The 27,603-nt window shown below is 36.1% G+C and overlaps 1 protein-coding gene across 1 annotated transcript in view; it reads left to right on the top strand.

The window, feature by feature from the left end:
• TEX11 (testis expressed 11) overlaps positions 1 to 27,603 on the top strand; it is a 323,051-nt gene that overhangs the window by 183,465 nt on the left and 111,983 nt on the right. Inside the window, exon 14 of the mRNA XM_030933980.1 lies at positions 6,966 to 7,103. Within this exon, the coding sequence (XP_030789840.1) occupies positions 6,966 to 7,103 (138 nt within the window). The remainder of the gene's footprint in view (positions 1 to 6,965; positions 7,104 to 27,603) is intronic.

Here is a 27,603-nt window from a genome sequence, read left to right as displayed (position 1 = left end):
ATGAGGAGAATAAGCAATCAATTGATACTGACCCAGAACTGACATAGAAGTTAGCATTAGCAGAGGACATCTCTTATGATTCTATTTCATGCATTCAAAAAGTTAAGTAGAGGCATGGAAGATATATAAAGACCCAAATCAAACTTCTAAAGATGAAAACTATGTTTAGGATGAGAAGTACATTGGATAGTATTAACATCATATTAGACATTGTAGAAGAAAAGACTGATGAACTTGAAGTTAAAGCAAAGAGGCTATTGAAAATGAAATACACAGGGAAAACAAACCTTAAAAAAATTAAAAGAGTTCAGTGAGGTGAGGGACAATTTTAGGTAGCTTAATATACGGGTAACTGGGATTCCCAAATGAGGATAGAGATAATAAATATTTGAAGAAATAAAACTTTCAAAACTTAATGAAAACTCTAAATGCACAGATAGAAAAGTATTAACAAACCCCAAACACAAGAAATACAAAACGACACCAACGCACATAATCAAAATGCTCAAAACCAATGATAAAGAGAATGTCCTAAAAGCAGCCAGATAAAAATGGCACCCTATATACAGAGGAGTAAATTAAAGAGAACGTCAGATTTCTTGTCGGAAGCAATGCAAGCAAGAACTCAGTGGAGCAGCATCTTTAAAATAATGAAAGAAAATAGAAACCTGTCAGCCTAAAATTCTGTATCCAGCACAAATATTGTTTAAAATGAAAGTCGTTGGTACAAATGTGAAATAGTGTAGCCACTATGGCAGCTCCTCAGACAATTAAAAATGTTAGTACCATATGATGCGGCATTTTCACTTTTGCTTATATATCCAAAAGAATTAAAAGCAAGATATTTGCACACCCGTGTTTATAGCAGCCAAAGGGTGGAAGCAACCCAAGTTCCATCAACAAATGAATGAATAAATAAAATGTGGTATACTCAAACAATGGAATATTACTTAGCCTTAAAAAGCAAGGACTTCTGATACATGCTATAACATGGATGAGCCTTAAGGACAGACATTATGCTAAGTGACGTAAGCCTGTCACAAAAAGCAATACTGTATGGTTCCACTTACATGAGGTACCTAGAGTTCAAATCTGTGGAGAAAGAAAGTAGAATGGGCTGGACGTGGTGGCTCACACCTGTAATCCCAGCACTTTGGGAGGCCAAGGTGGGTGGATCACTTGAAGTCGGGAGTTCGAGACCAGCCTGACCAACATGGTGAAACCCCGTCTCTACTAAAAATACAAAAATTAGCTGGGTGTGGTGGTGCACACATATAGTCCCAGCTACTCAGGAAGCTGAGGCAGGAGAATCACTTGAACCCAGGAGGCCCATGTTGCAACGAGCCAAGATTATGCCACTGCACTCCAGCCTGGGCAACAGAGTGAGACTCTGTGAAGGAAGGAAGGAAGGAAGGAAGGAAGGAAGGAAGGAAGGAAGGAAGGAAGGAAGGAAGGAAGGAAGGAAGGAAGGAAGGAAGGAAGGAAGGAAGGGAGAGAGGAAGGAGGGAGGGAGGGAGGGAGGGAGGGAAAAAGGGAAGGAAGAAAGGAAGGAAGGAAGGAAGGAAAGGGGGAGAGGGAGGGAGGGAAGGAAGGAAGGAAAGGGGGAGGGAGGGAAGGAAGGAAGGAAGGAAGGAAGGAAGGAAGGAAGGAAGGAAGGAAGGAAGGAAGGAAGGAAGGTAGGTTGGTTTCCAGGGGCTGGGAGGAGGGGAAAATGTGGAGTTGTTTAATGAGTATAGAGTTTCAGTTTTACTAGATGGAAAAGTTCTGGAGATTGGTTGCAGATTAGTCAATTTTATGTTATGTGTTTTTTACCATAATAAAAATATGTTTTTAAAAAATGAAAGCAAAATAATCTTCCAGACATTTAAAAGCTGAAATAACTAATCACTCAAAGGTCTACATTACAAGGAAGTTCTCTGAGCAGAAGGAAACTTACACCAGATGGAAATATGAATCTATACAAATGAATAAAGAATACCAGAAATGGTATTATATGAGTAATAGATAAGATTTTTTCTTATTATTACAATCTCTTTAAAAGATAGTTTATTGCTTAAACAAAAGTAATAACATTGTATTCTGCAGTTTATAACCTGTAAAAATAAGATGCATGAAAAGAACATATAGGCCAAGAAGAGAGAAATGGAAGTATACCGTAAGTGAGGTGGTGTAACATCACTTGAAGATAGATGATGATAAGTTAAACATATATACTATGTACCCTAAAACAACCATTAAAATAGCAAAATAAAGAGTTTTTTTAAATAAGATAAAATCAAATCATAAAAGTATTCAAATAATCTAAAATAAGGCAGAAAAAGGAAGGAGTGATCAAAAAAGATGGCACAAATAGAAGACAAATAGCAAGATGATAGATTTACATCTAAGCATATTAAAAAAAAAAACACATTAAGTGAAAATTACCTCAAGACCCCAGTGAAAAGGCAGAGATTGTCAAACTGGATAAAAGAGCAAGACCCAAGTTTATGTACTGCTTAAAAGAAATGTACTTTAAATATAAAGATATGAATTGGTTATAAACAAAAACATCAGAAAAATATAGAGAGACAAGATTATTCTAAAATTTATATATAAAACAATGGAATGAAAATAGCCAAGACATATTATTAAAAAGTCAAAAAATAATAGATGCTGGCAAGGTTGTAGAGAAAAGGGAACACTTATACACTGTTGGTGGGAGTGTAAATTAGTTCAACCATTGTGGAAAGCAGTATGGCTATTTCTCAAATAACTAAAAGCAGAATTGCCATTCGACCCAGCAATCCCATTACTGGATATATACCCAGAGGAATATAAAGCATTATATCATAAAGACACATACATGCAAATGTTCGTTGCAGCACTATTCACGATAGCAAAGACATGGACTCAGCCTAAATGCCCATCAGTGACAGACTGAATAAAGAAAATGTGGTACATATACACCACAGAATATTATGCAGCCATAAAAAAGAAAAGATCATGTCTTTTGCAGGAACAACGATGGAGCTGGTAGCTATCGTCCTGAGAAAACTAGGACAGGATCAGAAAGCCAAATAATGCATGTTTTCACTTATAAGTGGGAGCTAAATGATAAGAACTTATGAACACAAAGAAGGAAACAACAGACACTGGTGTCTACTTGAGGGTGGAGGATGGGAGGAGGGAGAGGAGCAGAAAAGATAACTATTGGGTACTGGGCTTAATACCTGGGTGATGTAATAATATGTACAACAAACCCCTGTGACATGTGTTTACCTATGTAACAAACCTTCACATGTACCCCTAAACCTAAAATAAAAATTGTAAAAAGAAAATAGCCAAAACAGTCCTGAGAGAGAATAGAACAGAAAGAATTACCCTATTCAATTTCAACACTTTTAATATAGCTACAGTGATCTAGACTGTGTGGTATCATTAGAGATCAATGGAACAGAATGGAAAACCAAAAAATAATCCCACACAAATACGCTCAACTGATTTTTGAGAAAGCACAAAAGTAATTCAATGGAAAAAGATGGTGTTTTCAACTAATGGTGCTGGAGAAATTGGACATTCATAGAAAAAAAAAACCCTTGATCTTAACTTCACACTGTATACAAAAATTAAATACCTTACAAAATTAGATGTAAAATGTGCACCTATAAAACTTCTATAAAAATACATAGGAGAAAATCTTCAGGATCTAGGCTAGGCAAAGAATTACTAGACTTGATTCAAAAACATGATGCAAGTAGGGTGCAATGGCACATTCCTATAGTCCCAGCTACTTGGGAGGCTAAGGTGAAGGATTGCTTGAGCCCAGGAGTTTGAAGCCAGCCTGGACAACACAGAGAGACCTGGTTTTTAAAAAAATAAATAAATAAAATTTTAAAACATGATGCATAAAAGGAAAAATTAATAAAGTGGATTTCATGAAAATTAAAAGCTTTTGCTCTGTGAAGGGTCCTGTTCACTCTCAGGTCCTCACCTCCAAGATTGACAAAGAAAGAAGGAACAGCAGTTGTGCCAGAAAGGGCTATGGCCATGTGCAGCCTATTCCCTGCATGAACTGCACCTGATATGTGACTAAAGAGAAGGCTTTTAGGAAGTTTATCATTCAAAATATAGTAGAAAGCCAAGTGTGGTGGCTCATGCATGTAATCCCAGTGCTTTGAGAGGCTGAGGCGGGAGGATTGCTCGAGCCTAGGAGTTTGGGACCAGCCTGGGCAATATAGAGGAACACCATCTCTACAAAAATAAAAAATTTAGCCTGGTGTGGTAGCATGCACCTGTAGTCCCAGCTACTCAGGAGGCTGAGGCAGGAGGATCCTTTGAGCCCAAGAATTTAAGGCTGCAGTGAGCTGTGATCATGCCACTTCACTCCAGCCTGGGTCACAGAGCAAGATCCTGTCTCAAAAACTAAAAACAAAGAAAACAACAGAACATAGTAGAGGCCACAACTATCCGGGACATATCTGAAGCCAGTGTCTGATGTCTATGTGCTTCCGAAGCTGTTTGTGAAGCTACATTACTCCATGAGTTGCACCATTTGCAGCAAGGTAGTCCAGAATCAATCTTGTGAAGCCTGTAAGGACCAAACACCCCAACCCTGATTTAGACCTGTGGGTGCTGGCCACCAACCTCCACCAAAGTCTACATATGGAGCTGAGTCCTTAAGGACTGAGAAAAAGCTATCCTCTAAAGAAAATAAAGCGAAAATTATACTTAAAAAAAAAAAGAGATCCCGTTTAATGGATGAAAAAAGCTACAGACTGGGAGAAAAATTTTCATACCATGTGTACAATAATGGGCTAGTAGCTAAAACGAACTCTCTAAACTCAACACATAAAGAAAAACAACTCAAAAATTAGCAAGGGATATGAACAGACATTTCACCAAAGAAGGATATGTGCATGACAATGAGCACACACACAAAAAGATGACTTATGAGTCATTAGGGAAATGCAAATGAAAACCCCAAGGAGATACCAATACATCATTCTTAGAATAACCAAATGGAAAAGATTAACCATACCAAATGCTGATGAAGATGTTGAGGAACTGTAACTTCATGGTGGAAATATAAGATAGTACAAACAGTTTGGAAAATAGTTTGGCAGTTTTCTAAAATGTTAAACTTGCCCCTACCATGTGATCCAGCCATTTCAATCCTATGTATGTACTCAAGAGAAAAGGAATTATTTATCCATACAAAAACTTGCATGTAAAAGCTGATAGCAGCTTTATTTGTAATAGTTAAAAACTGGAAACAGCCAAATGTCCATCAACAAATGAGTGGATAAACAAACTGGTATATCCTTCAGTGAAATACTACTCAGCAATGAAAAGGAATGAACTATTGATAGATGCAATAATGGGGATAAATCTAGAAACTGTTTTGCTGAGTGAAAGGGGCCAGGCAAAAAAGTATTATTACATATTAGATGATTCAATTCTACAAAAGCCTATAAAATAAAAATTAATAGTTATAGAAAGCACATCCATAATTGCTTGGGGGATGAGAGACCAGAATGAGCTGGATTGAGGGATTACAAAGAAAACTTGTTTGTGATGGATGTGTTCACTCCCTTGACTGTGTTGATGGTTTTAGCTATATATATATATATAATTGTACAGTTTAAATATGCATAGCGTTTTGTGTGTCAATTGTACCTCAATAAAACTGTTTTCCAAAAAATGTTATGGTAGGTTTTATAGGAGAAAGATGTGAAGAGAAAAAAGGGAACAAAGTTTGAGAAACAAAGAATTAGACCCAAGAGAAGGAAAGAGAATCCCTTATAAGAGCATGTAGAGACCTAGGCCTTATGGTTAGGCACCGCAAGATAGAATGATACTCGTATTTTCTTTTAGAAAGCCTTTAATTTTTTACTTAATAGGTGAAGAACTACTTCGGAATTCCCATTCTTCTATTGATTATTTTTCTTTCCTCTCATTTTCCAGTCTTGCTGAATAATTTTCTTAAAACATCCACTTCCAACACTGGAGAGGAATGTAGTCTTAGTTCTAATTGACTATTTCTAATATGACATATTTCTAATCTACTATGACTAATGTAATAGTCAAAGACAGTGTTTTACCTATTCAGGACAATTGTTTCTAGTTGAAGAGGGTGTTTTATTCTTTGAAGGTCCTCATGGCTCCTATTCTTAATTGGAAAATATGAAGCTTCTTGATAGGGTACGAGGGAGTGATTTACCTTACCTTGGTTTATAAGCAGTCTCAGTCTTCTTAGATTAAGAAATAATTATCCAGGTTATTTCTATCAGATTTTCCCTAGCCAGCTTCTTACCATTGAAAATTTTAAAGTTACTCAAGAGAAAAAAGTACTTTTGTATAAAAATACAGCAGAATCAATTACAATAGTAAAAACCCTGCAAATTCACTAACTAGCTAACATTAAGAAAATCATTATATATTTGATTAAATGTTATGTATCTCTTAAAATTGATTACTGTGAAGACTACGTAGCAACATAGATTAATATGTACAAAACAAAATTAAATGGAAAGAATAGTACATGAAGTTCTATATAAGCTATGATTACAACTAGGTAAATATACAAAAGAATAAAGTTAAAATTGAACATAGATAAATGAAAATAGCTACATTAACACAGTGAATTATGGGTGTTCTCTTTCAAAATTTTTATCGTTGTTGTTTTAATAACTTTTAAAATGTATTTTAAGTTTTCTGGGGTGGTTCACTACACTCTTAGAGTCTTCATCCTATGCGTGAAATTTCTAATGTGTAGGAAAAAGAAAGAATATCGATTGCCACTTTATCTAAAACTTACGTTGACAAAGACTGATAATAAAATGCACTTAGAACCCAGTATAAAGGATATTATGTTTTGGTTGCCTAAAAAAGAAACCAACAGCATCTTTTATTTGTTTCTAGAGGTGACTTGGGAAAGATAGGGTAGCAACATCGCTGTGATTTTGTTGTTTCTTTTTAAACTTTAGGTACAAAATTACACTGATGCTCTACAATGGTACTATTATTCTCTGAGGTTTTATTCACCTGATGAAATGGATCTGGACTTCGCCAAGCTGCAGAGGAACATGGCTTGCTGTTACCTGAATTTGCAACAATTTGATAAGGTCCTTTGATTTATCTATTTTCAGAGGTAGCAAATGTTCTTATGTGCAGTGGCAGAGAGATAGATGCCCTGCTGTGACTTCTTGGCTGTTAGTTTAGGATGTTTGAGAGTTCCCTCATATAGAACAAGGTCAAATTGACATTTTCTTGATTTTCACACTGAAAACATTGAGTGAAACTTCCCAAAGAAAGAGAGACTTTGGAATACCATTAATTCCATTATTTACCCTTTATTTTTCACACCCTATTCTGAAAGGTAATATACCATTGGAACTCCTGAACAAAGTTATCTGCTACTAACCATCTGTAATATTGTCCTTTGCAGCAAACTAAATTTTGAAGTACACATTTTTGTCAAGCATTCATTGAGACCAAATACTTGGATGAAGTGGCCATTCTTTCACTTTCTAGGTTATCTCTTGCCTTTCCAACCACCCTAGAAAATGTTCTTTAACTGATTTCTTATCAGGACAAAATTCTAGAAGGTAAAGAAGATAAAAGCTTGTTTAAAGATAGAAAGTAAATACTTTCCAAAGCAATTAGGACATTTCTTCCTTTGGGTATCATATGGTATGCACATAATGAGGAGTGTTGGCTCTTGGAAGGACAAAAAGCTGGAAAGACAAGTGTGGACCCAAATGAAATATAAAGGTTTTTGTTGCCTTTCAAGTTTTAATGACAGGTCTAACCTTTGTTCACCTAGTTGATTAAGGGTAATGATTCCAGATGTTTTCTTTGAAGGTTTATTTTTGAAGGGTTATTTATCTGAGTTAAATACTTTAGATTTTCTTTCAAGAAAATATTTGCTATTTAGTTTATATGTTATAAATTCACAGCCCTGGAAGAGAACTTGAAATGTTGCTTAATTCATCATAGTGTTGCACAGGCTAGCATTTAACTGTTTCAGAAAATAGTTACCCACAGTTTAAGATCTAAAAGGAAGATGATCATGTAGATTTTGTTACCTAATTCCGCACAGGACAGCACTATTTCAGAAAGGTAGTTGCCTACTGTTTACTTAAAGACCAATAAAGAAGGCAATCACAGAGCTTTTATAACTTCCATGATTTATGACACAGTGAGCCAGGCAGCTTGGGAAGGACCTATATCTGGATGTAGACATGCTAGTTGGGGAATGGTTGCATTTACAGGCCAAGGGAGGATATCTAATCAGCCAGTCAGGAAAGAAAGAACACAGTACCAGACATTGTGCTAGGCTCTGAGGTTACAGAGACGAACAAGGTATAGTTGCCTTCAACTCACCCAAGCAGCTGACATCATGGTGTCCTAATGGGCAGATAAGCAGAGCATGGCAATGAGAGAAATCTAAATGTTGGAAATATTCTCTAAGTCAGGCACACAGGTGGTTGGCATCACATAAATATAACAGCAGGGAACAGGGTTTCAATCACAGAGATTTGGACTCTGAGACAGTACACAAATCTTTGAAGATTGGGAGTGTGTGCAGACATACTAGAAAGAGCAAAGTAGATCTCCAAATCTAAAAGGACCAGGATATGAGGCTGTTTTTAAGAGCATAGCCCCTGCATAGAGCCAAACAGGGAAGCAGTGACCAGAAGAGGAATACAAGTTGACTAGATACAGTTTTCTGAGACTTGAGGCAATGCTACTTACATCTCTTCTAATGTCAAGTTTGGTCCTAGAGCCTAGTATAGGGCTGAGTTTATAATTGGAAATTCAAGTGGTATTAATAGTGAGGTTAGGAAGAATAGGAGAACAGTAAACCAGGCGTATTTTAATGGTGTGTACTCAATATGTAACTGTATCATTTATGGCCAGATTAGTGGTGAAGCCAAAGGATATTTTGATTATGTTCAAGGTAACTTTGTTGATTACTGTCAGTGTATTTCTCCATTTCATCCTTCTTGTCTTGAATTTAGCAGACATTGATTGGATACCCTCCATATGCAATGAATATCCTCTTATGCACTAGGACAGACAGAAAGGTGAAAAAAATACACAGTCTATCATATTTTAATAATCCCACCTCACCAGTGTCTGACCTTTGTTAACTTTCATTGTCTTTCTTCACTCCTTCCTTTGAGCTACTTGAGCTTTGTTGGGAAAATTTATGAAACCATGTTTATTGGATCTGCTAAAATTTCATGTTTTTTCAGCTAGGTAGTCAATACTGACTCTTGTTGAGTTTTTATCACATTCCCCACAGTGGTAATTCCAAAACATCTTTTTCTGCCTTAAGCACCCATGCTTTCTCCTTTGTTGCAGCAAAAGACCTTATAGTGTGATTTGCTGAGCTTGTAGCCACTGACATGAACTTCATCAGTTTCTCACCTCTTCACCCATCCTTTCTTTTCTTTTCTTTTTTTTTTCAATTTTTTTTTTTTATTTTTATTATACTTTAAGTTCTGGGGTACATGTGCATAACGTGCAGGTTTGTTACATATGTATACTTGTGCCATGTTGGTGTGCTGCACCCATCAACTCGTCAGCACCCATCAATTCATCATTTATATCAGGTATAACTCCCAATGCAATCCCTCCCCCCTCCCCATGATAGGCCCCGGTGTGTGATGTTCCCCTTCCCGAGTCCAAGTGATCTCATTGTTCAGTTCCCACCTATGAGTGAGAACATGTGGTGTTTGGTTTTCTGTTCTTGTGATAGTTTGCTAAGAATGATGGTTTCCAGCTGCATCCATGTCCCTACAAAGGACACAAACTCATCCTTTTTTATGGCTGCATAGTATTCCATGGTGTATATGTGCCACATTTTCTTAATCCAGTCTGTCACAAATGGACATTTGGGTTGATTCCAAGTCTTTGCTATTGTGAATAGTGCCACAATAAACATACGTGTGCATGTGTCTTCATAGCAACATGATTTATAATCCTTTGGGTATATACCCAGTAGTGGGATGGCTGGGTCATATGGTACATCTAGTTCTAGATCCTTGAGGAATCGCCATACTGTTTTCCATAATGGTTGAACTAGTTTACAATCCCACCAACAGTGTAAAAGTGTTCCTATTTCTCCACATCCTCTCCAACACCTGTTGTTTCCTGACTTTTTAATGATTGCCATTCTAACTGGTGTGAGATGGTATCTCATTGTGGTTTTGATTTGCATTTCTCTGATGGCGAGTGATGATGAGCATTTTTTCCAACCTACAGAATGGGAGAAAATTTTTGCAATCTACTCATCTGACAAAGGGCTAATATCCAGAATCTACAAAGAACTCAAACAAATATACAAGAAAAAAACAAACAACCCCATCAAAAAGTGGGCAAAGGATATGAACAGACATTTCTCAAAAGAAGACATTCATACAGCCAACAGACACATGAAAAATTGCCTTTCTTTTCTCTTACCTACGAGAAAGAAGTAACTTTGTCTGGGGACCTTACTCTACAGATCTCAATCCTAGCTGTTTAATAATTCTCTATCATTCTCTACTGCTTCTTTTGTTTTCTTTCTTTTTTTGTTTGTTTGTTTTTTGAGACAGAGTCTCACTCTTGGTGCCTAGGCTGGCGTGCAGTGGTGCTATCACAGCTCACTGCAACCTCCGCCTCCCGAGCTCAAGTGATTCTCCTGTCTCAGCCTCCCGAGTAGCTGGGATTACAGGCATGGGCCACCATGCCTGGCTAATTTTTTGTATTTTTAGTAGAGACAGGGTTTCATCGTGTTGGCCAGGCTGGTCTCGAACTCCTGACCTCATGATCTGCCTGCCTTGGTCTCCCAAAGTGCTGGGATTACAGGTGTGAGCCACCACGCCCGGCCTACTGTTTCTTTCTCCTGTCAATATAATTACCTTGAAGTCTTCTTTATCCAAAAACCTTCCTTCAACTTTGTAATCCTCCTCAAACTTCAGTTCTGTATCCTTTTTGTTGCCAAACTTTCTAATCCAAAAGTACTGTCTATATTTTTTAGTGTTCATTCGTTAAAAAAATATTTATTTATTGTCTCCTATGTGTTAAGTACTGTTGTAAGCATTGGGGATATAGTAATGAATAAAATATATAAAACCTTTATCCACATGGACAAATACTGCTGTCCCCATTATTTTTCACTGGGAGAGGCAAACAATAAAAAGATAAATAAGTATTATGTTATATTATAGGGGTCAACAAACTTTCTGTAAAGAACCACAGTAAATATTTCAGGTTTTGCAGGCCATACAGTCTGTGTTGAAACTAATCAACTCTGTTGTTGTGCCTTGAAAGTAGCCATAGACAGTATGTAATCAAATTGGTATGGCTGTGTTCCAATAAAATTATATTTTGGAATACTGAAATTTGAATTTCATGTAATTTTCATGTGTCATAAAATATGATTCTTTTGATTTAGTTCAGTCACTTAAAATGTAAAATTGTTCTTAACTTATGAACTGTACAAAAAATATGGTGGGCCAGATTTTGCCCAGAGGCTATAGTTTGTTGACTCCTGGTGTATTAAATATTGATAAGTGCTAAGGAGAAAACTAAGCAGGAAAGGGTGACATTAAATGTTTTGGAGGAGGGTGAATGGTTGAAATTTTAGATAGGGTGGTCAGGGAAGTCCTCACTGAGAAGATTGTTTTTTTTTTTTTTTTTTTTTAATTTATAAAAATAAAATTTATTTTCATTCTTATATAATATAAGCCCAAACAGAGTGCCCTGCATATGAAATATGCTCAGCTCAGCAATCTCAGTGGAAAAAATAGAAAGTAATGGTGAATTATTTTTCAATGCATCTGAAAGTATGTACATATCTCTTACAAATTGTTTAAAAACTCAAATATTTTAAGACAACCTCTGAAACGGAGACTAAGTTATGTATTAGGATAACTAACCTGAAATATCTGACAGTTGTAAAAAGTACTGAGGGAAAACCACAGGGAAGCTATCAGTGGAAACAATTTTTGTAGCACTGTTCTAACTTGAATAGAGGAAAAAGAGCATTCCAGACGGAGGGAATAACAACTGCAAAGGCCCTAGGGTATTTAAAGAATGGCAAAGAGACCACTGTGGCTGGAGCCGAGGGAACATTAGGGCAATTAGGAGATGTGATCAGGGAAGTAGTGGTGTCTTAGTCTGTTTCGTGTTAGTATAATAGAATACCTAAGACTGAGTCATTTATAAAGAAAATAGGTTTATTTAAGCTCATGATTCTGCAGGCTGGGAAGTTCAAGGGCTATGGTGCTGGCATTTGCTTGGCTTCTGGTGAGGGCTTTTGTGCTGGATCAAAACATAGCAGAAAGTCAAAGGGAAGTAGACTTATGTCAGGAGACATAATCCAAGGGGCTTCCTGGCTTTATAACAACCTACTTTCATGGAAACTGTTTCTGTTTTATTTCCTTGTATACTATGTTTGTCCTCAACTGGAGTACTTGCTGCTTCCTAGCCATGATCTATGTTTTCTACCTGAGTATCTTTTTTCATGCTTCTTGATTGCAAATTACCTCTTTCCTGCATACCTAAAAATTCCCTTTTCAAAGCCTAGCTTAAAATTCCCTTTTTCAAAGCCTAACTCTTAATGACATTCTTAGCTTCCTGAGGAAATTTCCTTGTCTTGCCTTTCCTCCAAGACTTTGTAACTGTTCTGTTTATCCCCAGATACTTACTTTCTGCATTATATTTTAGCTATTTCTATACCTGTCTTAGTCATCTATTGGACTGTCAGTCACCTCCTTGAGGATAGAGACCATATCTTATCTTTATTTGCCCTTGTACCCAGCATAGTGCCTAATGCATAGTAGATGCTCATTACATTAAAAATAGTTATAGAGACTCAATAAATACCTGTCAATCAACTTCCTCTGATAAAGGAATTCCATTTCCTCATGCTATTTCTGTCCTTGCTACTATGCATAATTGGAAATTAATAGTGATTAAGATCTGTGACTGCTCTTTGATTATCAGAACTGAATGAGATTGTATTATTAAAAATCATCCCACTATAACTTTCTCCAGCTCAGCTCTTTCCTCTTTTGAGGGTGAGGAGAACACATTTTATTTTGATTTAAAATGAAATATTGAATCATAGGTTAGAAGTTAATTTGGGCAGGCAGGCCAAGGGAGTTGGGAAATAGATTCCTCTGAACTTTTAGTAGATTAGGTTACAGATTCATTAGCTCACACACTTGGCAACATCTTTTTGAGATAACAATGCTAATTATAGATCATTTCTTTGGTTTGTTTTCTAAATTATATAAATACAAATTTTTAAATTGCTATTATCCATTCAGATATCTTCAGTACTTTGCATGAGACAATATTAAACAATGTCGTTTCATAGATATCGACTCTACCTTTGAGGTGTTTGTAGTGCCTTAAGCCCAGTAGCATGATTTTGCTATATTATTTTTGAGGATTTAAAAATGTTTGGTTTGTGCAAGTCATAGGCTTGAATGGATTAAGGATGAGGGAAATGAACTTGGGTTCTAAATACAGAAGCAATTTATCACACCTTGGGATTTTGCTGCAAACCATAATAAAACCTTAATGTTAGTTGGTAGATAGATAATGACTTGTTTTGGTGATAATCTGTATAAGTTAATGGGAATGCACAATTGGGTACTCTTTAACTCAATACAGAAGTCCCATCCTCAGCTTGCAACTGCAGTTTAGGTAGATGAATGTCATTAGTACTACTCTAGTTTGATAAAACTGAACTACACTCTCAAACCACAGAATGGCCATAAGACTTACAACAGCCACAAAGATGAGACTATTCATAGGATATGTGACTTAAAGTGAAGACAGTTATGTCTCATGTGCTGATTATATATTGTTTCTCTTTACCATATAAAGTTCGAAAAATCATGCCCTTCTATTATAGGACCAAAAATGAGCTTGGGACCAGCAGGCATAAACTAGTGATATTCACTAGATGGCACTGTGGCCTCTGTACTTCATCAGCTTGTGCTTGACTGATTCCGAGTTTTGTTTTGTAATTCTTAGGTAGATGTACCTTTCCCACAAATGCATCTATATGGATGTAAAAAAAAAAAAAAAGCACTAAAGAAACATCAGATGAAGGTCAGCTGTGACTCATTTGATACAGCTATACTGTAAAAATACCCTAATTGAGATTTCAAGTCAATGAATATTGAATGTCTAATCTGTGCCAAGCACTATAGAATAAGTAGAAGACATGATCTATTCTGTAAGTGAGCCTAAAATATTAATGCAGAAACAATATTTACATATATAAAATAATTAGAAAACAATAAAATACTGTTCAATCACTCATCATTGTGTGGTACATACCAGATGAACTTAGAATAGGACTATATAGATTAGGACATTTGTGAATATTGATTGCATGTACATATGATGTGAAGCTGAAAAGAGTAACTGATTTGTTAGAAGATAGAGTCAGATCTTAAGGGACCTTAATAGGTTGAAATGATGAGCCTATTCTAGCAAGACCAAGACAAACAGGAAACAACAAAACATCCTCTAATTGGATCCCCAAAACCAATTGTACAAGAACAAAATAGATAAAATACGGCTTTAACACCAGCATATGTGAATCACTTGTACATTTGATTGACTATAAGCACTGCATAAGCCAAAAGTACTAAGTTTACTCAAATTAGGTTGAATCCATAGAGATTTAATGTATAGAAGGAGAAAAAGTGACAATTACCCTCTATTCTGCTCTGGTTAGAATATATCTGAAGTACAGATTCAATCAAACACAGGCTGAAAATATTCAGAAAAAAACAATTTAAAAAATAGCAATACAACATAGAAAATAATGCAAATATAAAACAATACAATGTAACAACTATTTACAGAACATTTACATTGTATTAGGTGTAAGTAATCTAGAGATTATTTAAAGTATACAAAAGGATGTGTGTAGGTTATATGCAACTACTATAAAGAACTTGAGGATCTGCAGGTTGTGATACCTGAGGGTGTCCTGGAACCAATCCTCTACAGATACCAGGGAACAACTGTATAGACAGCTCTTGACTTACAAGGGTTCAATTTAGGATTTATCAATCTTATGATAGTATGAAAGCAATACTCATTCAATAAGCTCCTCAAGTTACCATGGGGTTATGTCTAGATAAATCCACCTTAAGTTGAAAATGCACTTCCTACTTAGGATATTTTCAGTTTACCATGGGTTTATCAGGATGTAACCCCATCATGAGTTGAGGAGCATCTCTGTTGTATTGGATTGAGGGGCACCACTTCTGAAGGAGGATATTGACAAACCCAAGTGTGCCAAGAGGAAGGCACTCAGGATGGTGAGAGCACTAAACACCATCTTATTTGAAGAACAGTTAAAGGAAGTGAGGATGTTAAACTTGGGAAATGGAAGATTTAGGAGAACATGATAGCTTTTTTCTAATGTTTGAATGGCTGTCAGGGAGTAAAGAAATTAAATTTATTTCATGAGTGTTTCCATGGTTGAGACCTACAAAGAGTGAGATTTTGGATTATCATAAGGAAACCCTTTCTAATGATTTGACATACCAAAACACTGAAATGGATTTTTTTAAAATAGAGTGAATTCTCTCTTCTTGAATATATTTAAGTAAAGACTGAATGACTTGGTATAAATGTTATAGAGGAGATTCAAGCATCAGAAGAATTTTTTGACTAAGAGAACTTTGAGGTATCTTCTGCCCACATTTTTCTAAAATATCAGTATAACCTGATAAAATTTATTATAGTCAAAGAGGATTTTGTGGGGGACTAGGCTCATTAATCACTGAATTTTAAAACTAAAGGAACCCTTACAAGTCATTACTGATTTATTTTAAAATGAATTTATAAAAATATAATTTACATACAAAAATGCATTCATTTTAGGTATAGTTCGATGATTTTGACAAATTTATACCCCAAATTTACCTACTACCATGGTCTAGATATAGAAGACTTCCATTATCCCGAGAGATTTCCTTGTGTTCCTTCTCAGTCAATCCTCACCTCCACTCCCAGCCCCAGGCAATGACTGGCATGCTTTCCATCACTATAGGTTAGATTTATCTTTCGTAGAGTTTCATATAAATGGAATTACATGGTATGTACTTCACCTGTTTTTAAAATCTGGCTTCTTTCACTCAATTTTAGAATTTTAGAGAATCACCCTTGTTGTTGAATATATCAATAGTTTTTTTTTTTTATTGCTGAGTAGTAGTCCATTGTGTGGATATATCACAATTTGTTTATCTGTTCATCTGCTAATGGGTATTTTCGTTGTTTTCAGTTTGAGGCTATTATGAATAAAGCTACTATGAACATTGAAGTACAGGTCTTTGTGTGGGTATTTGTTTTGGTTTCTCTTTGGAGAAACTAAAGTTTCTAGAAATGAAATTGCTGGATCATATAAGTGCATTTTTAAGTTTATAAGAAACTGTCAAGCTGTTTTCCAAAGCAGCTGTACCATTATACATACCTACCAGCATACCAGCAATGAATGAGAATGCCAGTTCATCCACATCCTTGTCAACATATGGCAAGTCCAATCTTTTAAGTTTTAACTGTTCTACTAGATATGTTATGGGTTTTAATTTAATGAAATCAAATTTATTATATTTTTCTTTTATGGTTTATGTCTTATTGTGTCTTATTTAAGAAATCTCTGCTTACATCAAAATGGCAAAAAAATTCTTCTATGCTTCCTTCTAAAAATTTTATACTTTTAGCTTTTGTATTTAGGTCTGTGATCTATCTTGAATAAAGTAAGTATATGTGTGTGTTTGTGTGTGTGTGTGTGTGTGTGTGTGTGTGTGTGTGTGTGTGTGTGTGTTTGTGTGTGTGTGTGAAATAGATCAAGTTTCATTTTTTTTTCCATATAGACATCATGTTGTTCAAGCACCAGTATTGAAAGACTATCCTCTCTCCATTGAATTGCCTTGGCACTTTTGTCAAAAATCAATTGGTCATAAGTGTTTGAATCTGTTTCTGGACCGTATTATATTTCATTGGTTCTAGATATCTATTCTTATGCTAATACCTCATTCTCTTGATCATTGTAGTTTTATAGTAAGTAGAAAACTTAAGCTGTGTAAATCCTTAACTTTGTTCCTTTTTGGAATCATTTTGACTATTCTAGATTATCTACATTTTCATTTAAATGTTAAAATTAGCTTGTCAAATATAAAAATGCCTGCTGGTATTTCGATTGAGATTGCATTGAATTTATAGATCAATTTGGAGACAGTTAACAACTTAACAGTATTAATAAGTATTCCAATCCATTAATACAGAGTAGATCTCTACTTATTTAGGTCTTCCTTAATTTCTCTCATCAATATTTTGTGGTTTTCAAGCATAAAAATCTTGTATATATTTTGTTAACTTTATCCTAAAGAATTTATGTTTTTGATGATATTGCAAATGATCTTGGTCTATTAATCTCAATTTCCAGTTTTTCATTGCTAACATATAGAAATTCAATTGATTTTTTTCAATTGTGGTAAAATACATATATAACATAAAATTTACCACTGAAAGTGATTTACAGTTAACCATTTTAAGTACACAGTTCAGTGGCATTAAGTACAGGCACATTGTTGTAAAACCACCACCACCATCTGTCTTCAGAACTCTTTTTATCTTGCAAAACTGAAACACTATACCCTTTAAATAAAAATTTCCCATTTCCCCTCCCCCTAGTCCCTGGAAACTACCATTCTATGCTCTGTCTCTATGATCTTGACTATTGTAGGTACTTAATATAAATTGGATCATGTAGTATTTGTTCTTTTGTGACTGGCTTAGCAAATTGTCCTCAAGGTTCATCCATGTTGCAACGTGTGTCAGGATTTCCTTCTTTTTTAAGGCTGAATAATATTTCATTGTACGTATATACAGTCACGTGCCACATAACATTTTAGTCAATGATGGAACACATATACAACAGTAGTCCCATAAGATTATAATGGAGATGAAAAATTCCTATCATCCAGTACTTACTATACTATACTTTTATTGCTATTTTGTTTTATTTTATTTTATTTTTTGAAACGGAGTCTCAGTGGTACAATCTCAGCTCACTGCAACCTTCACCTCCTGAATTCAAGTGATTCTCCTGCTTCAGCCTCCCAAGTAGCTGGGATCGCAGGCGTGTACCACCACACCCGGATACTTTTTGTATTTTTAGTAGAGACGGGATTTCACCATGTTGGCCAGGCTGGTCTTGAACTCCTGACCTCAGGTGATCCTCCCATCTTGGCCTCCCTAAGTGTTGGGATTACAGGTGTGAGCCACCACGCCCAGCCTTTTATTGCTATTTTAGAGCACATAAAACAAAATTAACCATAAAACAGCCTCAGACAGGTCCTTCAGGAAGTATTCCAGAAGGCATTATCATAGTAAGTGACAGTTCCATGCATGCTATTGCCCCTGAGGACTTTCCAGTGGGACAAGATGTGGAGGTAGAAGACAGTGACACTGAGGATCCTGACCCTGTGTAGGTCTAGGCTAATGTGTTTGCTCATCTCTTAGTTTTTAACAAAAAAGTTTGAAAAGTCAAAAAAGATTTTAAAATGTTAAAAATCAAAAATCTTATAGAATAAGGATATAAAAAGGAAATATTTTTGTATAACTGCACAATGTTTGTATTTTAAGCTCGGTGTTATTACAAAATACTCAACAAGTTTTGTAAATATTAAAAAGTTTATAAAGTTAATGTAAATGACGAGTTAATGGGTTCAGCACACGAACATGGTACATGTATACATATGTATCAAACCTGCATGTTGTGCAAGTACCCTAGAACATAAAGTATAATTAAAATAAATAAATAAATAAATAAATAAATAAAGTTACAGTAAACTACATTATTGAAGAAAGAAAAATATCATTTTATAAATTGAGCATAGCCTAAGTATACAGTGTTTGTAAAGTCTGTAGTAGTATACAGTAATATCCTAGGCCGTCACATTCACTCAGCACTCACTGACTTACCCAGAGCAGCTTCCAGTCCTACAAGCTCCATTCATGTAAGTACCCTATACAGGTGTACCATTTTTTATCTTTTATACTCTATATGTACTGTACTTTTTCTAGTTTTAGATATGTTTGGATATACAAATACTTACCATTAAAATTGCCTGCAGTATTCAGTACAGTCACATGCTATAGAGATTTGTAGCCTAGGAGCAATGAGCTATACCATATAGTCATGTATAGTAGGCTATACCATCTAAGTTTGTGTAAGTACACTATGGTGTTTGCACAAAGATGAAATTGCCTAATGGCACATTTCTCAGAATGTACCCCTGTTGTTAAGTGACACATGACTGTACCACATTTTGTTTATCCATTCATCTATTCATTGAACACTTGGGTTGCTTTGACATTTTGGCTATTATGAGTAAATACTTCCATGAACATAGATATTACAAGTATCTTTTTGAGTTCCTGCTTTCAGTTTTTTTTTTTTAGTATTTACCTAATAATATAATTGTTGGGTCATATGGTAATTCTATGTTTAACATTTTGAACGATCATCATACTTTTTTCCACAATGGTTGTACCATTTTACATTCCCACCAGTAATGCACAAGTATTCCAATTTCTCCACATCCTGGTCAACACTTACTATTTTTAAGTTTTTTGACAAAAGCCATCCTCATGGATTTGAAGTGTTCTCTTATTGTGTTTTTGATTTGCATTTCCCTAATGACCAGTGATGTTGAACATATTTTCATGTGCTTATTGGCCATTTGTGTATCTTCTTTGGAGAAACGCCTATTGAAGTCCTTTGCCCATTTTTAATTGGGGTTTGTATTTTATAGTGGTTGAGTTGTAGGAATTATTTATATATTTCAGATATTAACCCCTTACCAAAATATGACTAGCAAATATGTTTTCGCATTCTGTGGGTTGTCTTTTTCTTAGTGTCTTTTGAAGAGCAGTAGATTTAAAAATTTTTTGATGAGGCCCATTTATCTGATTTTTCTTTTGTCAACTGTGCTTTGGGTGTCATATCCAAATCATTTCCAAATCCAATGTCATGAAGATTTTCACATGTGTTTTCTTCTAAGACTTGTGTAGTTTTACCTCTTATGTTTCCACCTTTAATCCATGTTGAGTTAATTTTTATGTGTGATATAAGGTAAAGATCCAATTTCTTTCTTTTGCATGTGGATATCCTGGTTTCCCAGCACCATTTGTTGAAAAGACTGTCCTTTCCTCATTGAATAGTTTGGGAACCCTTGTCAAAAACCATTTCACCATATATGTGAGGGTTTATTTCTGGGCTCTCTATTACATTCCATTGGTCTACATGTCAGTCCTTATCTCAGTACTATACTGTTTTGATTACTGTATCTTCATAGCTAAGTCTTGAAATCAGGATCCCTTGAAACTTCATATGAATTTTAGGATGGGTTTTTGTATTTATGAAAAAAAAATGCCCTTGGAATTGTCACAGGGATTACATTGAATCTGTAGATCACTTTGAGTATCTTCATTTTTTAGTGTTTATCTTTTACTGTGGTAAAATATACGTTATCTTCATTCCTTCTTAACTTCAAATTTTTTCTTCTTTTTGACTTTTAGTCTCTTTTGGCATTATTGGCTGTATTTATTTACTTTTGACTTTCTTCTTGTTAGTCTTCATTTCTGAAATTACTTCTTTTACTTCTAATATTTTCCTTAGCTCTACCACCTCATTTCTGAGTTTTTCTAATTATTTCTATGGTTTTGTTTGTTTGTTTGAGACTGAGTCTCGCTCTGTTGCCCAGGCTGGAGTGCAGTGGTGCTATCTCGGCTCACTGCAACCTCCGCCTCCCAGGTTCAAGCAATTCTCCTCCCTCAGCCTCCCGAGTAGCTGGGATTACAGGCACCCACCATCATGCCTGGCTAATTTTTGTATTTTTGTAGAGACGAGGTTTCACCATGTTGGCCAGGCTGGCCAGGCAGAGCTCCTGACCTCAGGTGATCCGCCCTCCTCAGCCTCCCAAAGTGCTGGGATTGCAGGTGTGAGTCACCATGCCCCGCCTCTAATTCTTATTTATGTTGATCTTTCATATCTTGTATCATTTTTAAATGTGTTTAGCTCATTTTGAAATAGTCAGTTATGATTTTGACCTTTTTTTAGCACATTTTTGTGACATGCTTTCATTTTCTGTGGGGATACTTTGCTGCTGCTGCTTTTTTATTTATATATTTTACAACTTTTTAGAGTATTTACCTTAAAGCTTTACTGTTTCTCATTTTGATGTGAAATTAGTTTTCCTTAACTTATAAAAAGGTAGACATTTAGAAAGTGTTACTACTTCACAGAGCTCCCTTTCTTGTTTTCGGTTTGGTTTGGTTTGTTAGTGTTTAAAAATAAGGCAACTTTTTTTCTGAGATTTCCTGGCTCTGCTTCTCCCTGTCTTTTGGTGTACACCCACACTGTCCAATGTGGTAACAATGAGGCATGTGTGGCTATGTACATTTAAATTTAAATTAATTAAAATTAAATAAAGTTATAAAAATTTATTTCTTCAATTGCAGTAGCCACATTTCAAGTGCTAAATAGCCATGTGTGACTAATGACCATTCTATTGAATAGCACAAATATAGAACCTTTCCACCATCACAGAACTCTATTGGACAACACTGATCTATACCTTTTCTTTCATCTTTGTTGTCACTGTCCTGTTCAGTTTTTTATTGTACTCTCCGCAGTTTCTCCTTAGTGTGGAGCCTGTCTCAGAGGGGAGCTCTAGTGGGTAAGCTTTAAGGGTTCAGATGATCCTCTCACCTCAGCTTCCCAAAGTGCTGGGATCACAGGCATGAGCCTCCATGCCCAGCCTCATATGGCATATATATACATATGGCATGTATATATATGCCATATATATACATGCTCATATGGCATATACACACACACACACACACACACACACACACACACAGCTACCTTTGCTAAAGTCTCTTAATAATTGTAATAATTTGCTTATAAATTCTTCTGGGTTGTCTGCATATCCAATTATATAAATTGACAATTGTGTTTCTTCTTTTTCAATATGCTTTATATATTTCTTGTCTTATTTTGTCTAATAATTCAACTACTATGTTGAATTAAAGTGGTGTTTCGGATTTAAAAGGTAAAGCTACCATAAATTGCCATTAAGTGTGATGTTTGCTTTAGGGTTTTTTTTGCGTTGTTGTACAGATACAGTATTAGTTCCCTAGGGATGCTATAACAAAGTACTACAAATTGGGTGGCTTAAAACAACAGAAATGTATACATTTATAGTTTTGGAGGCTGGAAGTCCAAAATCAAGGTGTCGATAAAGCTATGCTCTCTCTGAAGACTTTAGCAGAGGATTCTTCCCAGACTCTAATGTTTGCCAGTAATCCTTAACTTGTAGGTTCATCACTCCAATTTCTGCCTCTGTCATTGCATGGTGTTATTGCTGTATCTTCTGTCTTCATATGGTGTTCAACTATCTGTGTCTGTGTCCAAATTTCCCTCTTCTTATGAGGACACCAGTCATTGGATTAAAGCTCATCTTATCCATTATGACCTCATCTTAACTTGACTATATCTACAAAGACCTAATTTCTAAATTAGGTTGCATTCTGAGGCTCTATGATGGCCACGAATTTTGGAGGGGATAATATTCAACCCAGTACAGATAACATACATCAGATTTGGGAGGTCCTCATCTATGGCTCATTTGTTAAGAGGTTTTATGTTTTGTTTTGTTGGGATGATCATATGATTTTTTTTTCTCCTTTATGTCGCTAATGTGTTGAATTATATTGATGGAGTTATTTATTTATATTTTATTTTATTTTTTTCTGAGATTTGCTCTGTCAGTCTGGCTGGAGTGCAGTGGCACAATCTCAGCTCACTGCAACCTCTGCCTCCCGGGTGGAAGCGATTCTCCTGCCTCAGCCTCATGAATAGCCAGGACTACAGACATGCACCACCATGCCCAACAAATTTTTGTGTTTTTAGTAGAGATGGAGTTTCATCATTTTGGCCAGGCTGGTCTCGAACTCCTGACCTCAGGCGTTCCGCCTCCCAAAGTGCTGGAATTACAGGTGTGAGCCAGTGCGCTCGGCCAGTTTTTGGTTTAAGCCAACCTTTCAATCCTGGAGAAAACTCAGTCATGATGTTATTCTTTTCCTACTTTACTTGGTTTGGTTTGTAAATATTTTTTTTTAGGATATTTGCATTTCTCTTTGTGAGTGAAATTGGTCTCTAATTTTTATTTTTCATGTTTGTCCTTATTCGGTTTTTATATGAAGGTCATGCCAATTTTATTAAAAAGTTGCAGAGCATTCCTTTCTCTGTTCTCTAGAAAAGTTTGTAAAACTTGAGTCATTTCTTCCCTAAAATGTAAAGCTATCTGGATAGTGATGCCAGTAAGATGGAGTAGGAAGCCCTGAACGCCCCTTCCCTCAACAAGCATACTGATTCAGCAATAATTCATGGACAAATTCTCTTTATGAGAAATCCGGAAACTGATCAAAAGACTCCTGCTCTCTGGGTAAATGTAAAACCAGACTCACCAAAGCCTGCATGGAGATTCAGGAAACTCTCTTACTAGAATCCCTACTCCTGGGCACAACATATGATCAGAAAGAGACCCTTTAGCTCCCAACTTCAACCATGGGAGAGAGAAAATTGGTTCATGTGTACAGAACTCCAACTTTTCTGAGGGGACTCACCAGAGGACTGGCTTCTGTCCTGCCAGTGTTGGAGCTCTCACAGGCCTGGCACAGTCTAGCCACCTGGAGGAAAATAGATATAGCAGCTTGGACTGGTCGACATCATGCTTCTCTGCCCTAGGCAGCACAGAGTGAGCAGATTAAAAATTCCAGCTCTCAGCTTCCCTCTGTGGAGAGAAAGAACTGATCTGGGGAGAGGAAGAGTATTCAATGCCCCAGCTTCTCTGGGGTTACCCCAAGATCTGGCATCTATCTTGCTAGTCTTGAAGCTCTGACAGGTTTAGCATAGTATAGCTGGCTGGGGAGAACGAAGACAGTGGCTCGGGCTGGTAAATACCATAGTTCCTACCCCCCAGCTCATTACAGAGTGAACACACAAAAACCACAGCTGCCCTGCTTCTTTGTCAGGAGGGAAAGAGTTGGTCCAGGCATCTAACACCATTACTTTTCCATGGGCTACCGAAATGACTGGCCTCTGACTTGCCTATCCCAAAGTGGTGACAGGACCTGGCATTATCTAGCCATTTGGAGGCAAGTGAGAGCAGAGACGGAGATTTTTTTTTTCTTTTTTTGAAACAGTCTTGCTCTGTCACCTAGGCTGGAGGGCAGTGGCACAATCTCGGCTCACTGCAACCTTCACCTCCTGGGCTCAAGTGATTCTCTTGCCTCAGCCTCCTGAATAGCCAGGACTACAGGCATGCACCACCACGCCCAGCTAATTTTTTTTTATTATTAGTAGAGACGGGATTTCACCATATTGGCCAGGCTGTTATCAAACTCCTGACCTCAAGTGATCCACCCACCTTGGCCGCCCAAAGTGCTGGGATTACAGGCGTGAGCCACCGCGCCTGGCCAGAGGTGGAGATTTTAGCTGGCAGTCACCATAGACCTCCTTCTCCTAAGTTCAGCGCAGAGCAAGTAGACAAAAATCTCCAGCTCTCAGCTTCTCCCTGGGGAAGAGAAAGAGTTGGACAAAGTGTCTAACCATCCAACTTTGCTGGGAATCACCCATGGAACCGGCTTCAGTATAACTTGTCCCAGTGCACTGATGTGACCAGGCATACCTTACATGCCTAGGGGCTGAAAAGAACAAAGCAAGCAGGCTGGACTAGCATGAAGGTTTGAGAGGCCCCCAGAATCTCTGACTGTGTTGATTGGTGGGGGTCTTTTCCTGTACAAGGAAAGTTCATGAAGCCTAGGAGAGGTGGCTACTTCATCTATTGTGGAGATACCAACACAGAGACTTAATGGAAAATGAAAAATTCGTGTTCTCTGGAGAACACTAATACATGTAATATTTTTATTATTATACAATTCAAAATGTTTTCCAATTTCCCCTGTGATTTTTTCTTTGACTCATGAATGATGTAAAAATGTTATTTCTGAATGTTGAAACCTATGGGGATTTTCTCGGCATTTTTAGAGTAACTTATTTAGTAATTGATTTCTAGCTTAATTACAACATTGTAATTGATTTTAGACTGAAATAAGTTGAGATTTGCTTAATGGTTAGGTAAATGGTCAGTTTTTGTAAATATTCTGTGTGTGCTTGAAAGGAATGTATTTTCTGCAGTTTTTAGGCACTGTGTATGTACATATATGTACAAATGTTCCTTGACTTACAATGGAGTTATATCCTAATAAATTTATCGTAAGTTGAAAATATAGTAAGGTGAAAATGCAGTTAATGCTGGCAAAATGGCAGGCATCTACAACTTATGATGGTTTGACTTAATGATATTTTGATTTTATAATGATGTAAAGGCAATATACGTTTAGTAGAAACCATAACCCCATCACTAGTTGTGAGGAGCTCCCAGACTTATGATGTGGTTACATCCTAAAAAACCCGTGGTAAAGTCAAAAAATCATAAGACAGAGACAACCTGTATACATACGTGTATAAATTTAGATTGTTTGTTCATTTTGTTTGAATCTTCTGTATCCAAACTCGTATTTTGTGTGCTTACTCTATCACTTACTGAGATGAGGTGCTGGAATGTCCCTTTATGGTTTGAATTGATCTATTTCTTTATTTAATTTTATCATTTTTGCTTTATATATTTTAGGCCATACTATTTATACATACAAAATTGGTACTGTAATATATTTGTTTGTTGAAGTTTTATTGTTATGAAGTGATCTTTATATCTAGTATTATTTTCTGCCTTAAAGTCATTTTTGTCTGATATTAATATATCCACACTTCGGTTAATATTTTCCAGATAGATCTTCTCTAATCCCTTTACTTTGAACTTTTAATATATTTATTTTAGGTGTGCCACTTCTAAAGAACATGTAGTTACATATTTTTAATCCAGTCTGACCATTTTTGTTTTTTAACTAGGGCATTTTGTGTTTATACATTTAATACAATATTGGTATATTTGAGTTTAAATCTATAACTTACTTCATGCTTTCTATTTGTCATTTCTTTTTTCTTTTTCTTTTCTTTTTTTTTTTTTTTTTTTTTTGAGACAGAATCTCACTCCATGCCCAGGCTAGAGTGCAGTGGTACAATCTCTGCTCACTGCAACCTCCGCCTCCCGTGTTCAAGTGATTCTCATGCCTCAGCCTCCCAAGTATCTGGGATCACAGATGTGTGCCACCACACCCAGCTAATTTTTATATTTTTAGTATAGATGGGGTTTCACCATGTTGGCCAGGCTAGTCTCAAACTCCTGATCTCAGGGGATCCGCCCGCCTGAGCCTCCCAAACTATTGGGATTACAGGCATGAGCCACCATGCCTGGCTTCTATTTGTCGTTTCTATCCTGTTTCTTTTTCTCTCCTCACTTGCCTTCTTTGGGATCAGTGTTTCTAAATAATAGACTTTACTTGTTACAGCAGTTTTAGGTTTACAGAAAAATTGAGTAGGAAACAGAAAGAGTTTTCATATACTCCCTCACCATTCTTCACATACTCAGTTTCCCCTGTCATTAACATCTCGCACTAGTGTGCTATATATGTTACAATTGATAAGCCAATATTGATATGTTATTTTTAACTAAAGTCCGTATTTTACATTATAGTTTAGTCTTTGTGTTGTACATCATATGTGGTTTGATGAATGTATAAAAACGTGTCTACCATTATAATACCATACAGAATAGTTCAACCTCCGGTGGTTCACCTATTCATCCGTTCCTCCCCCTCATTGAACTAGTGTCAACCACTGATCTTTTTACTGTCTCCATAGTTTTGCCTTTTCCAGAATGTCACATAATTGGAATCATGCAGTGTGTAGCCTTTTCAAATAGGTTTCTTTCACTTAGCAATATGCATTTAAGATTCCTTCATGTCCTTCTATGGGTTTGTAGTTCATTTTTTTAGTGCTGAATAATATTCCACTATCTGGATATATTAGTTTATACACTCGCCCATGGAAGAACATCTTGGTTGCTTCCAAATTTTGGCAGTTATGAATAAAGCTACTATAAATATCTTTATGTAGATTTTTGTGTAGACATAAAGTTTTGACACATTTGAATAAATACCAAAGGTGCAACTGCTGGATTGTATGGCAAGAGTGTGTTTAGTTTTGTGGGAAACTGCCAAACTGTCTTCCAAGTTGGCTATACCATTTTTCATTCCCACCAGTGATGAATGAGAGTTCCTGTTGCACCGCATCCTTGCCAGCGTTATATGTTGTTAAAGTGTTTTGAATTTTAGTTACTCTAATAGATGTGTAGTGGTATCTCATTGCTGTTTTAATTTGCAAAACCCTAATGACATAAGTTGTTAAGCATCTTTTCATATACTTATTTGCCATCTGTATATTTTATTTAGTGAAGTGTTTCTTCATGTCTTTCGCCCATTTTATACTTGGGTTGTTTGTTTTCTTATTGTTGAGTTTGAAGAATTCTTCATACATGTTGAATACCAGTCCTTTAT

Source organism: Rhinopithecus roxellana, chromosome 7, assembly GCF_007565055.1.
Source record: "Rhinopithecus roxellana isolate Shanxi Qingling chromosome 7, ASM756505v1, whole genome shotgun sequence".
Taxonomy (NCBI): domain Eukaryota; kingdom Metazoa; phylum Chordata; class Mammalia; order Primates; family Cercopithecidae; genus Rhinopithecus; species Rhinopithecus roxellana.
The sequence above is the reverse complement of the archived record's forward strand: the minus strand, read 5'-3'. Positions and strand labels throughout refer to the sequence as shown.